The following is a 14,360-nucleotide window of genomic DNA, read 5'->3' on the forward strand; positions in this document are numbered from 1 at the left end:
GGTTCCCAGAGCTGTAGCTGTGCTAGTTCACACTGAAGAAGAACAGAAAGCACAGACGAATGTGGGTTGTGTTTATATCGACTTCTCAGCCTGCTGTGCTGATCAGATTTCACCTAAACCTGCCTCCTGGGCGGAGAGACATCCGGGGCTCAGCCCTGCAGACTCGGGGTGTCCAGCCGACACTGTAGCACCAAGGGAAGTGGTCTTTCAGTCAGAGTTGGGAGCTGAGCTTTGGGGTCACTTCTGTAAATATTTCAGTGCTTTCATGCCTTTTAAAAATAAGAGCCTTTTCTTTGGAGGGAGATTAAACTCTTTTGAGCTCTTACAGTGCTCCACTAAGGGAGGAGTGTGTGAGGAGAGGCTTTGTGACAGTGATGAGGTTGCACAGCACTGTAGCTCGTATAGAAAGCCGGGGCAGTAGAATGCAAGTAGGCTCGATTTCGCGCAGATAAGCTGTTGAATTAGGAATCATTTACATTGCGAAGGTCCAGCGGGGCGGTGATACACACTAGATCCAGCAGGGGGCGCTCTTGTGAAGTATTTCACTCTCGCTGTGTAGCGGAAGGCAGGCGACAGTGATCGCAAGCAGGTTGTTTTATCAAGTTTGATTTGACATCGAGCTTCTAAATTCACTAATTCAGCTGCTACAGTCATGTCACCCTGTAGCACACCGCTGGGAACCCCACTGGAGCCCAGCAGGTGTGAGCCTGGCCAGTACCTGGAGGGGAGACTCCTGGGAGAGCGGAGGCTGCTGCTGGGAGGTGTTAGTGGGGCCAGCAGGGGGCGCTCTCACCCTGCGGTCTGTGTGGGTCCTGATGCCCCAGTATAGTGAGGGGGGACACTGGACTGTAAACAGGCGCTGTACATTGGATCAGATGTAAAACTGAGGTCCTGACTCTCTGTGGTCATTAACAATCCCGGGGTGTTTCTGGAGGACAGTAGGGGTGTTACCCCAGTGTCCTGGCCTGATTCCCCCCCTGGTCTTGACCCATCATGGCCTCCTTATCACCCCCCTCTCTGAACTGGCTCCATCACTCTGCTCTCCTCCCCACTGAGAGCTGCTGTGTGCTGAGCGGACTGGAGCATCATCCAGGTGGGGTACACACTGGTGGGGGTGGAGGGGATCCCCCTGACCTGGGAAGAGCTCGGAGTGGAGGGTCCAGCAAGGCGCTCTAGAAGTGTGAGGATTATTATTATTACAGGCAGAATTTGACTGTTCTCGGTTTCTTCAGTGCGGTGAAGCGGCGCTACCACGTCCGGCCAGCAGGGGGAGGCAGCGGCCACCGGCTCTGGGCCTGAAGATTGAGCCTGAATCTCGTCAGGCCGACCCCGTCCGGATGAACCGCTGTGTGTGTGAGCAAGCAGAGCTTCCGGTGTGAAGTGTTAGACCTAGCAGAACAGGGTGGAGTAAAATATACTCATTTTATTTATTCTCATTTGGATATAATACACTAAGCTGGTATCAGAAAAGGTGATTTAAATAATTCTAAAGGTGATTTAAAGACCAGAAGACTGTTCTTTACACAGAGAGTGGCGGGGGTGTGGAACAAGCTGCCCAGCCATGTTATTGAAGCCGATACCCTGGCTTCCTTCAAGAATGTGATCTTCACTCTGTCATTTTCAAATCTCTAGTTGAGACCTTCAAACTGATTAGCCACAAACTACCCAACGTTTGTGGCCTCTCGTTTGTGACCGGTCTTATGTCCTCCGTCCAGGAAGGCACCACTTGTCTAACAGGTGCAGCTCTCCTGCGCAGAATCAAAAACGTCTGATGTCTGACAAACAATCAGTAGGGTAGAGAGGTCTTGAAAAAACACAGTTTTCTGTTCCTAATTCTGCTTGATGATGCATTTTGGGGAGTCCGAAGAGTAAACAAGTAGATGCTGGCGAGCACACAGCCCAGCAGAGACACAGCAACAGAAACAAGACAGGAAACTGTCAGTGCGAACCTGTTGTCAAGTTCTCCACCTTCCCCCCCGGCCCCCTGTCCTCCCGAGCCCAGTGTGACTATCACAGGCCTGAGAGAGTAAATACTGTATAGAGAGCAGTTGAGCTCATGGAAACATCTGCGGTCGTCGTGCTGAACACCGCTCTGAAGCTCTGGTCCGGAGCCGAGCTCAGCCTGCGGTCGGGTTGCACACAGGCTGCACAGAGCCCTTGATCTGCTCACAGTTCAGGGCTCGTTAGCAGTGATGAACACGAGCATCAGACACAAAGAACAAATGCTGTTTGGTTCCTTTGTTGACTGCCTATGAAACACTTGTACCAGCTTTTGTCTTCTGTGTGGTGTAAGTCTTTTTTTCATGACACCTCTATATGCAAACCTGTTCAGTAGCAGGGAACTCTGGTAATTGTCACTTATCAACCGACCAGATGGATAGATGAGCAGCTTTTACATGTATCTTGCATTATCTCTTTATTATCTATGTAGATTCAAAGGACTTTACAAGGTAGCTGCCAAGCAGAAGTATCCTGATGTGAAATCCATAGATACTTCAGCTCATAGGTAATTCTTACAGAGAAATATGTTCTTAGAAATTGCTGGATCACTCCTTCCAGTTTTCAGCAAACAAATTTGACTAGATTTCATTTTAGAGGAAGTTGTCTGGATGGTCCCTACTCATTAAATCAGCTGAACAAAAGAACTGGAGATAAAGGAAATTAAGATAAAAGAGAAAAATGTACTTCAACTAGTTCTTGACCAGTAGTCTTGATAAAATACTTTTTTATGGGTTGTTATGCATTTATCAGTTTTGATTCCCAGTACTCAACCTGATTATGTTTTTCAGCTCAGCTAAGCGCTCTGTGAGTGTACTTCTGTACTTTACTGTCACACACGTCACCCATGCTTGATCTCAGCATATGTCGTGGGCTGTGTGTTGTAGCCACCTCTCTTCTTGTGCTTCGTGTTTTGTCTGCTGATCTCTATAGTAGCGTACTGCAGTCCTGCCTCCTCCTCCTGCAAACACATAGACAGTGAGGTGAGGACGAGCCTGAACATGCACACACACACACATACACACACGCACACACACACACTCTGCTAATTTCATCTGTGACCCTCCTGACACACTCTGATAAGATTGTTAATCTTTTATCAGTGTCAACATAAAAAAATACTCTTAACAGCCCACAAAAAATAAACCACTCTCTGCCCTAATCATCGTCACAAACACCATCATCACTATTATTAGATGGATGTGAGACACAGTGTCCTGTCTGAAATAAAAATCGGATCGGTACCTGACTGTCCTGTCTCTTGCTGTGTCCTCCAGTCTTGGGGCGACTCTCAGAGCTTCTACTGCCTGGTTTCAAAGAGGAAACACAGTTATACTCCACTGTGACCCCAAAATATTTTCCACTTCCTAGCATCACTGTAAAAGATGGTTTTGTTCATCTGTCAGATCAGGGTGAAGAATATGTAACTCTCTGGATCTGAGTATATAAAGACAATATACAGCACTTTCAGTAGTTTGATGCAGTAGGCAAACATTGCTTTTAAAAATGACTTTTCAGCGTCGATTGAAAATAAATAAGTGTGACGGAGAAATGTAAATCTTCCTCACCTGTCTTTTTAAAAGACACAAGCAGATCAAATTAAAAACCCCTTGGAGTTGATCTTAAATATTTAATTCTGACGTTTTCTACTTTTTCCACAATAAGTGTTTCTTGGGATTGGGACAAACTGGAATACTGAGAAAGTTTCTCTGGACTGAAAAAGCTACTAGGACTGGCTATAAAGGTCAATGCAAACAGACGTAGATAATTCACATCAGGTTTTCATTTAGTTTATTTAGATTTTAGCATCAGAAGCAAAACATTCCAGTTTAACGCGTGAAACTTAAAATTAAACCGATACACTTGAGACACTGAAAAACAAAAGTTCTATCTTCCAGTTAATTTCACAGCCACACAAGACAAGCTAGTCTAGTAGAATTATACACTATAATAGTTAAAACATTTTTGAAACAATAACACAATGAAAGATTTGGAGTATTTCCATCTGCCTTTCACGCATTTAAGTGTCTGTTGATGTTTTCCTAACTAACAGCGGCTTTTGTGCAAATTGTATTTCACTTTTCATAATAAAACACAGCTGTGTGGACAGTCCTACCTCTTCTAAGGGAAACGCAGGAGAAAACGCAGACAGAGGACACGATGGCACAGACCACACTCACAGAGGGCAGAAGAGTCCAGCACGTCAGGCAGGGACAGGGACTGACCAATGTCCGGTCAGGTTCCTCCAAGGAGGAGTTTTCTAAAGGACACAGAGCAGGTGAGAGGCTAATTCACAACATCTTCACTGCTGCTGGACAGCCTTTCTGAAGTAACAGCTCAGACAATGTTCATTTTCTGTGATATAGGAAATGAGTTTCTCAAAAAGGAAATGCAAACGATCGTATTGCTTGGAACAGAAACATTTGGCAATTTTTTACCTGTGTCCGCAGTTAATTATATAGGGAAACGATGAGGCACCGAGAGACACGGGGAAGCAGGGTCGTGTACAAACATGGCAACACCGGAACCGGTACCGAACAAGACTGCAGTGTTGAACAGTGAAGGAGTGGGACCCCAGAGTGTCTGTGCTGTGTAGGGGAGCGGGTGCACAGACTGGAACTGCTCGCCTGTTAGTGTGTGTGAGGGGTTATCGGGGTGTCGGGCGGTGGCTGGGGCTCACCGGGGAAGACGAGCTCCGTCCCGTTTCCGAAGCTCAGCCGCCCGCCGGCTCTGTCGGCGCAGTAGTACAGCGCCCGGTCGGACTCCGTCAGGTTGGCGAGCGCCAGGCTGACGGAGAAGGTCGAGGGTTCGAGGACGAGGGAGAGGCGAGACCGGTACCCCTCTTCCACCTCCTTGATGATCTGGGAGCCGCTGATCTGGGCGACGGCGGCGATGAGCGGCACCTCCAGGGGCCGCTGTATCATCCACAGCGTCTCGGTCCGGTGGCTGATGCCACAGGGCAGGGTGACCGTGTCTCCGGCTCGGACCCGCAGCTCCACGACCGCGGCCGGTTCGGCCCCGAGCCCCCGCGTCATGCAGACATCTGAGACAGGAAACTTGCGTCAGTCCTTTCAGAAGCTCGGAACGAATTGGCCTTGATCGGCACACAACCAGCCTTTGCCCTTCTATGTTTTTTTAAAATCTGTTGTCTTCTGCAAGACACAGATAATAAAACTGTAATCGCACTGGCGAGACCACTTCGTAAGGAAGACGCGCTAATGTCGCTCATTTCAATCGCTTTCTGCTGGCGGGTGCAACACCGTTCATTCGGAAAAAAACAACAGAAGAAGAGACAGAAATGATTGATTTCAACCTCAAGTTTTCAAAAATAATTAGATCATCGTGAGCAACAGGCACAGGCGGGATCAATCAAACTAAAAACTATCATGTAAAAAGACACTACATACTGCAAACTGAGGCTATTGGACCTACAGTATATTATTAACTTGCGTAATTGATATACATATATCAGCAATCGATTTGATATCCGTAGAACGCGCTTAACTGAAAAGTGCCCCAGTTCTAAATATTTTTATTTAACAATAAGTATGATTAGTACGAAGTCCGCTGAGCGTTTAGTTTTTATCGAAGTCAAAGAATTCCCACATATTGGCGATTCAGCCGGTAACAGCACCATGTCACTCACAGAGGAAGAGAGGCAGGGTGCGCGCTGCGTCCATGTCATCCTCTGCGCTGCTGTTGTAAAAAAGACCTGCTAGTTCTCAGCCTATTTTGTACTTTACCCGGATTCTCATTGGTCGGAGGCCCAACTATTACACGTCTAACAACGAATTAACTATTTCAGTTCCTCTGATAGTCGACCTACAGTACACTGACTAAGGTGTTACTGTCGTCGTGATCTCGTCATAGACAAGGGCGTGTTCTGTGTAGATCGCAATTATGAGGAGTCCATACAGACTGTTTACCGGTATATGAAGCAGTAATTATACAAAATAACATAAAAAAGTTTATAAATGAGAGGAGGTCATTCCGGCCATCTGGTCGTTAATTGATCCCAGGAGCTCACCCAGATGTGTCTGGAGAGAAGCCAGGGTATCGGCTTCAACCACAGGGCTGGGCAGCTTGTTCCCCACCCCCACCACCCTCTGTGTGCAGAAGTACCTCACGTTCTCTGTTTTAAATGCGCTTCTGTTCCAAATATTTCCTCTGGGTTGACTTTGTCATTAATGCCTTTGAAACTTATCAGGTTACCTAATAGTCTTCTCTGTTCAGGACTAAAGAGACTCAGTTCCTCAAGCTTGTAAGTGTGGGACACTCCCTTCAGACTGAAGAGACTCAGTTCCTCCGGCCTGTCAGTGTGGGACACTCCCTTCAGACTTAAATAGAAGACAAACACAATGGTCTAGAATTATTTGGGATGGTTTTGTCGCCCCTTATGTAAATGGGTAATACTTCAGCAATGCTCTGCGTATTACTCCTGTCTTAACTCTTTAAACTAGTAAAGTTTGTGAACGGTTTATCTTTCCATGTGGACAATTACTTAAACCGATCAATTTACATATTTTAGGACGTACAGTGGTTGTTAACACAGAAGGTAATGATTGTTCTGTGTTAAGCACTTCCCTCTAGTGGGCGTTTGTATGTAATGCATCAAGATGGCCTTAAGCGAATGATAACGTCTTATTATCATGTACAACCCATTGAAATAGTCAAACAAGGGACCAATATCGTGTACCATTTAGGGCAGAATCAAAACGCTATGATTTTGTTCCGGATGTCAAGTGAATCGATGTGCTTTCCATTCTTGTACGCATGTTCCTTTTATTACTGGACAGACAGTGCTGCTCATCTGTGGTTACCAGTGAGCCCACTCTCTGGTTTCCCCACTGTGGGGCTGCCTGTGGGAGCAGTCTTACTACAGGGGGGCTGGATCCGGTTGGGCTGTGGAGAGCCAGGCCAGGCTGGACCCAGCCCGTACCACGGTAACAAAAACCACCTAGTGCTGGTGGACCAGTACTGCCTGATGCCATTTCCAAACTAGAGATGACCAGGGACACTGAGCTGTAGGAGGTCAGAACTAGATCAAAGTAGGATTACAGCTGAGGTCCCGCCTGCTTATTCATTAAAGATCCCAGAGACATTGATTGTAGGAGCAGGGGTGTGGAGTCCCACTCTCCCAGAGTCCCAGCTGTATCTGAGCTTGAACTGTCCCCTCCTACACATGAAACACCCTGGGATTGTTTGGAAAGACAAGCGCCAAATGAAGGCAAAGTAGTATTAATAATCAATTAATGCCAACAGTGTTCTTTCAATTCTTATGAGTATTGATTAGAAACAGCTTAGCAGTATTCATAGTCAGTGTCCTGACCTCATTCCTGGCCAGATCAGAGCTTGAACAGTCTGAGATTTTCAGGTGAACAGTGCCCTCCTATGTGTGAAGCACCTTCAGGTCCTTCAGGAGGAACGATAATGCAGTATTGATAACTTATTGTTTTTCCTGTACGTATCCAGTAGGAGGTGCTTGAGGAACATCCCTTCAGGCTGGGGGTGTGTTATGTATTCTGCTCAGTGGTCTGGTCCACAGCTCCCTGTGTTAACAGCAGTTGCTCGGCACTGTCTCCAGACTGATCCGCGGTGCTGAGGGACGACCCCAGCAGGAGTCTGTGATGGTCTACAGGGTGTGCCATTCACTGACACAGTACGACACTCTGCCCCCTGACCGTCCACAGCGACGGTCTTCTGCTCTCCTCCCTCGAATCCTTGTTCTCCTGACTTCCTCAGATCTGCCGGTCTGTCAGGCTCAATACCTCCCCCAGTTCCCTGCAGCGCTGATATTGATCTGGGATGGTGAATTTTACTGACCGTGTCTAAACACTGGAGTATCGGCTCCGCTGTTTTTCAGGAACCAAAGCGCGAGGTACCAGAAGCCTAGATGCCTCTGTGTCCTGTGGGATTTTGGGAATATCTGAAAAACTGGAGAGAGAGGGAGGGATCAGAAGTTTTGCTGGGTTTAGACAATTCCTTTGAAGTTTTTTAATAGAAAATATTTTATGCAACAAACCATAATTTATACAGTAACTTATCTGAGTAAAAAGGATTCTCTATCTACTTCTTGTAAGCTGACCAGGAGTTCGAATGGCAGTTCAGTAGTTAAGGGCCTGTCCTGTTAATTAGGTAACAGCTTTTCATTACAACACTCCCAAAAGATTAGATGCCAAGATATGATTTCCCCTGTAGTGTGATGAAAAACATAACGATTGAATGTTTGTTATTTTTTGTATTTTTATGTTTTTGTTTTTGTGCCATATGTTTAATATTTTAATATTTTAGTGAGCTGGACTGAGGTCTTAATGAGAAACAGGGTGGGAAAGCAAAGCGGGCAGATGCGCAATTGAGACCAGTCTCTGATTGGCCAGAGATCGCTGAGTGACAGAGGTTTCCACCTGTTAGAGGAGCGGTTTCTACAGCCGGGCTATTTGAGCCGGTGGGAGGGGTTAGTCGTCATTCCGGCTGTGAGGTGTGTTCAAGCGAACAGGTTCGCTGCTTTTACTGCGAGAATAAACGGGTGATTTTTCGAGGTGAAGGAAAACGTTTTGATGCACCTTCAGCAAACTTTTGCTTTAAATGTTACCGATAAGTTATCGATATGCTCTGTCGTGTTTTAAACTGTTCTAAAACGTTGTTTTCAAGGTAAGGAGAAGCGTTTTTAGGCAATTAAGCGAACCTTTGCTGGAAAGCTGTTAAATCTCTATTGATCTCGATTGCAGACGCTTTCAAATTCAAAGACGCTCCTTTTCTAGAACATCATCATTTATAAGGACGGTGCGACAGGCTGTTGGAGAGGGATCTTTAACATTGGCTCCAAGCCAGCAGATAGACCAAACACACAGCTGTGAGGTTTAAAAACACACCCTTTTGCCTTTGTAAAAATAGTAATAATTGCTTATTCTGCAACTCACAACTGGAAACCCACTGAAGCCCAGCAGGTGTGAGCCTGGCCAGTACCTGGAGGAGAGACTCCTGGGAAAAACTCAGGTTGCTGCTGGGAGAGGTGTGAGTGGGGTCAGCAGGGGGCGCTCTCACCCTGTGGTCTGTGTGGGTCCTGATGCCCCAGTATAGTGACGGGGGACACTGGACTGTAAAAGGCGCCGTCCTTCTGATGAGACGTAAAACCGAGGTCCTGACTCTCTGTGCTCATTAACAATCCCAGGGTCTCGTCTTTTGATTCTGTACATTTCTAACAGAATGTAAATAAAAAAGAAATTCAACTTTCATAGAGGGAGTAGTGTTAGACCATTCACGTTTGTGGATAAAATATTTACCCACAACAATGAAAAGATTAATGATACAAACGTCCTTTATCCCAATCAGATCTCACAAATTCACCCACAGTCACAGAAACGCGCCAGGTCCTTGTCATGCATCGCGTTGTGTGTGTGTGTGTGATGTCCCCAGCCTGTGTAAGGATGTATCTGTGTGTGTGTGTGATGCACAAAGACACAGTTGTGGACTTCCTGTGACCAGTAACACAGGCCAGCAGCCCGCCCCCGCTCCACCTGTGTGAAGTGCTTGCTGTGGTTTTGAACTCAGCTCGCTGAAGTTCCGGTGGGGGGGGAGATCAGGTCTGACTTGTGTGAAGATACACCCCAAGAGCTCCCGCACGCTGCGTACTCCAGCCCCGTTTGAGCCGCTGGGATCTGGTTTTATTGAGTTTTTCTGCGAATGCACGACCCCCACCACCACCAAAGGGCGTCGGAGCAGTTCGGGGGTCCGGACGGCGCAGATCCCTGGTTGCAACAGCTCTGTCCCGTCGAAGGCCGGTGTCCGGACTCAACTGCGGGACCCGCCAACGGTGGAAAATAACGCCCTTTTATTGGGGGGGAGGGGGGCGGCCAGCCAGAGGAAACGAGACGTCGTCGTCTCTGGTGGTCTGAAGCCCAGCCACCGCCCCGGACTAACTGCCCCTGGACCGGGAGGAGATGGACGCGCCGGCGGCGGCGAGAATCGCGCTGGTCTTCCTCACCCGTGAGTAGGCTAGCGTCCCCGTCAAATGCGCCTCTTCGGGGTTCATGCACGGCCGGACCGGACCGGACCGGACCGGACCGGACCGGAGCGACGTTGCGCGCAAAAACGCCCCGTACGTGCGGCGCTCAAGCCGCGCTGGGGTCGAGGGCGCTGCTTTGGATTTGCTCTGCGGCGGAAGCGATTCGGATGAGCAAAATCGTGTTTTTTTCTGTTCTCTTCTTGATCAGCGGGGCATCCTCGCTCCTGAAACAGCAACGGGGTGTGAAACGTGTTTCCCTCTTAGTTCTGGGTACCAGTCCGAACCGGTACTTCATAAGGCCAGCAGTCTGAAATAAACCGCACCGATGAGCTTCGGTCCTCTGTAACTGTCCTGTTAGCGAGCAGTGTACCCGGACGGATCTGAAATCAGCCCGCCAGCCCCGTCCTGCCGGTGTCTGAAAAGGACTGACGCGAGTTTCCTGTCTCAGATGTCTGCATGACGCGGGGACTCGGGGCCGAACCGGCCGCGGTCGTGGAGCTGCGGGTCCGAGCCGGAGACACGGTCACCCTGCCCTGCGGCATCAGGCACCTGAAGGAGACGCTGTGGATGATACAGCGGCCCCTGGAGATGCCGCTCATCGCCGCCGTCGGTCAGGTCAGCGGCTCCCAGGTCAACAAGGAGGTGGAAGAGGGGTACCGGTCTCGCCTCTCCCTCGTCCTCGAACCCTCGACCCTCTCCGTCAGCCTGACGCTCGCCAACCTGACGGAGTCCGACCGGGCGCTGTACTACTGCGCCGACAGAGTCGGCGGGCAGCTGAGCTTCGGAAACGGGACGGAGCTCGTCTTCCCCGGTGAGCCCCAGCCACCGCCCCTCAGCGCGGATCGCTCTGTCCTCAGCTCTCTGATCCGTTTTGCGGGCAAGAATACAATCGTTCATCTGCCGTCAGCCCTCCGGAAGAGCAGTACGTTGTGCTGAGGTCGGGTTTATGCAGTAGATTTACAGTTCCCCCCTAATTTCAACGACCAACCCCACCTTTTCTTTACCGTGCGGTGTCCTGGACTCCTGTCAGCGTGAGATACATAGAAGGACATTTAAAAGTGAGAACTGGAGGCTCTACTGTACACAGAGGGGGGCGGGGGTGGGGAACAAGCTGCCCAGCCGTGTGGTTGAAGCCGATACCCTGGCTTCTCTCCAGACACAGCTGGGTGAGCTCCTCCAGTCAGGACAGGAGGCTCTACTGTACACAGAGGGGGGTGGGGGTGGGGAACAAGCTGCCCAGCCCTGTGGTTGAAGCCAATACTCTGGCACAATGGGGTTTCATTAGAGAGGTTCCCAGTCTGGGGGCTCTTCTACCCCGCGCTCGGTGAGGTGATCCGGACACTGAGGGCTGTTTCCTTGTCTGTCGCAGGAGGAGGCCCGGAGCGTACCCCACCCGTTCACCTCCAGCTGTCCTGCCTGCTCGTCCTGCTGTCGGCTCTGCCTCTGAGTGTCCTAGTGTCCTCTTGCTGCGCCTACTGCCTGTTCGCGAGAGACGGTACGGCCGCTCGGCCCTGCTGGACAGGACCGTGTCCAGCTCAGTGCACTGTGAATCACGACGGGACCTCTCGCACCAGGAACAGGGATTCGCTCTGCCAGCTGCTGTGTCCTGGTCTTCCTAACCTCCTGCTGCAACGTCTCCTTACAGCTCCGGAGCTGTGTGTCGCCTGTCGGAAGAGTTCGAGGGCAAGACGTCCTCCCAGCATTCGGGTAATTCAGACGTTACACTTTCTAGATCACAAGACAGCAGCAGAACGAATCGCAAAATCTAAAGGGCAGCCGTGCTGGGGCTCTGTGTTCAATGATGGACCCGGGGTGCTGTCTGTGTGGAGTCTGCATGTTCCCTTCATGTTGGTGTTGGTGTCCTCCAGGAGCTCCAGTTTCCTCCCACAGTCCAGAGACAGGCTGGGTAGGATACCTGGCTTAAGTGTGTATGTGAGTGTGTGTCCTGTCTAGGGTGTGAGTGTCTGTGTGTGTCCTGTGATGGACTGGTGTCCTGTCCAGGGTGTGTGTGTGTGTGTGTCCTGTGATGGACTGGTGTCCTGTCCAGGGTGTGTGTGTGTGTGTGTGTGTGTCCTGTGATGGACTGGTGTCCTGTCCAGGGTGTGTGTGTGTGTGTGTGTGTGTCCTGTGATGGACTGGTGTCCTGTTCAGGGTGTGTGTGTCCTGTGATGGACTGGTGTCCTGTCCAGGGTGTGTGTGTCCTGTGATGGACTGGTGTCCTGTCCAGGGTGTGTGTGTGTGTGTGTCCTGTGATGGACTGGTGTCCTGTCCAGGGTGTGTGTGTGTGTGTGTGTGTGTCCTGTGATGGACTGGTGTCCTGTCCAGGGTGTGTGTGTGTGTGTCCTGTGATGGACTGGTGTCCTGTCCAGGGTGTGTCTGTGTGTGTCCTGTCCTGTCCAGGGTGTGAGTGTCTGTGTGAGTCCTGTCCTGTGATGGACTGGTGTCCTGTCCAGGTGTGTGTGTGTGTGTGTGTGTGTGTGTGTGTGTGTGTGTGTGTGTGTGTGTGTGTGTGTGTCCTGTGATGGACTGGTGTCCTGTCCAGGGTGTGTGTGTGTGTGTGTGTCCTGTGATGGACTGGTGTCCTGTCCAGGGTGTGTGTGTGTGTCCTGTGATGGACTGGTGTCCTGTCCAGGGTGTGTGTGTGTGTGTCCTGTGATGGACTGGTGTCCTGTCCAGGGTGTGAGTGTCTGTGTGAGTCCTGTCCTGTCCAGGGTGTGAGTGTCTGTGTGAGTCCTGTCCTGTGATGGACTGGTGTCCTGTCCAGGGTGTGTGTGTGTGTGTGTGTCCTGTGATGGACTGGTGTCCTGTCCAGGGTGTGTGTGTGTGTGTGTCCTGTGATGGACTGGTGTCCTGTCCAGGTGTGTGTGTGTGTGTGTGTGTGTGTGTGTGTGTGTGTGTGTGTCCTGTGATGGACTGGTGTCCTGTCCAGTGTGTGTGTGTGTGTGTGTCCTGTGATGGACTGGTGTCCTGTCCAGTGTGTGTGTGTGTGTGTGTGTCCTGTGATGGACTGGTGTCCTGTCCAGGGTGTGTGTGTGTGTGTGTCCTGTGATGGACTGGTGTCCTGTCCAGGGTGTGTGTGTGTGTGTGTCCTGTGATGGACTGGTGTCCTGTCCAGGGTGTGAGTGTCTGTGTGAGTCCTGTCCTGTCCAGGGTGTGAGTGTCTGTGTGAGTCCTGTCCTGTGATGGACTGGTGTCCTGTCCAGGTGTGTGTGTGTGTGTGTGTGTGTGTGTGTCCTGTGATGGACTGGTGTCCTGTCCAGTGTGTGTGTGTGTGTGTGTCCTGTGATGGACTGGTGTCCTGTCCAGGGTGTGTGTGTGTGTGTGTCCTGTCCAGGGTGTGTGTGTGTGTGTGTGTGTGTGTGTGTGTGTGTGTGTCCTGTGATGGACTGGTGTCCTGTCCAGGGTGTGTGTGTCTGTGTGAGTCCTGTCCTGTGATGGACTGGTGTCCTGTCCAGGGGGTGGGTGTGTGTGTGTGTGTCCTGTCCAGGGGGTGGGGGTGTGTGTGTGTGTGAGTCCTGTGATGGACTGCTGTCCTGTCCAGGGTGTGTGAGTGTGTGTCCTGTGATGGACTGCTGTCCTGTCCAGGGTGTGTGAGTGTGTGTGTGTGTGTCCTGTGATGGACTGGTGTCCTGTCCAGGGTGTGTGAGTGTCTGTGTGTGTCCTGTGATGGACTGCTGTCCTGTCCAGGGTGTGTGAGTGTGTGTCCTGTGATGGACTGCTGTCCTGTCCAGGGTGTGTGAACATGACACCAGCAGGGGGAGCTCAGGACAGGCTGCAGAGGGGCTGAGCTGAGCTGGCCTCTCACTCCTGGTTTCCCTGTGGTCTCGCCCCCCCCCCCCGCAGGCGGCGACAGGCGATCAGACGCAGTACGAAAACGTCGACGTGACCGTGCCCCCGGCCGCCCCCAGGAACAGAGACGTCCGCAGGATGAGGCCCGTCTAGTCTCTCCTCGGGGCTGCAGTCCGGACGGAAACGAAGAGAGAGCGCTCCTCGTGCTCCATTATCCCACCCGACCCGAAGCCACGGGGATCGGCTCCGCGGACCGCAGGCACAGAGCTCCCTCTGTCCTCCGTGTGCCTCAGCCCTGTGTTTGTTTCGACTGGAGACAGCGTGTACGAGCCACGTGTGTGAGCCGAAATAAACACAGGCCGTGCCCAGCTGCGTGTGCCCACCTTGTTCTCCGCAGAAACGCCAGCCCGGCCCTCTCCTCCCCCTCGGGAAACCAGGCCGAGGGAGAGCGCGGGCTGAGAGAGTCCCCACGCTGCTGAAGAGGCAGGGTTGAGACGGGGGGGGGGCTCAGCCCGCAGAGGGGACAGAGAGTCTGTGTGGGCTGGCAGGAAGGGACGGGGGGGGACTG

The 14,360-nt window shown here is 50.9% G+C and overlaps 1 protein-coding gene across 1 annotated transcript; it reads left to right on the forward strand.

Annotated features, from left to right (window-relative positions):
* Positions 1 to 9,358: 9,358 nt before the first annotated feature.
* On the forward strand, positions 9,359 to 14,132 carry LOC138242750 (uncharacterized). The gene is made up of 5 exons (XM_069198300.1): positions 9,359 to 9,984; positions 10,452 to 10,814; positions 11,373 to 11,498; positions 11,649 to 11,710; positions 13,847 to 14,132. Exons 1-5 carry the CDS (start codon positions 9,939 to 9,941, stop codon positions 13,943 to 13,945), a joined length of 696 nt encoding a protein of 231 aa, XP_069054401.1. The 5' UTR covers positions 9,359 to 9,938; the 3' UTR covers positions 13,946 to 14,132.
* Positions 14,133 to 14,360: the final 228 nt, after the last annotated feature.

The sequence above is a fragment of the Lepisosteus oculatus genome, chromosome 14 (genome assembly GCF_040954835.1).
Source record: "Lepisosteus oculatus isolate fLepOcu1 chromosome 14, fLepOcu1.hap2, whole genome shotgun sequence".
Classification (NCBI taxonomy): Eukaryota; Metazoa; Chordata; class Actinopteri; order Semionotiformes; family Lepisosteidae; genus Lepisosteus; species Lepisosteus oculatus.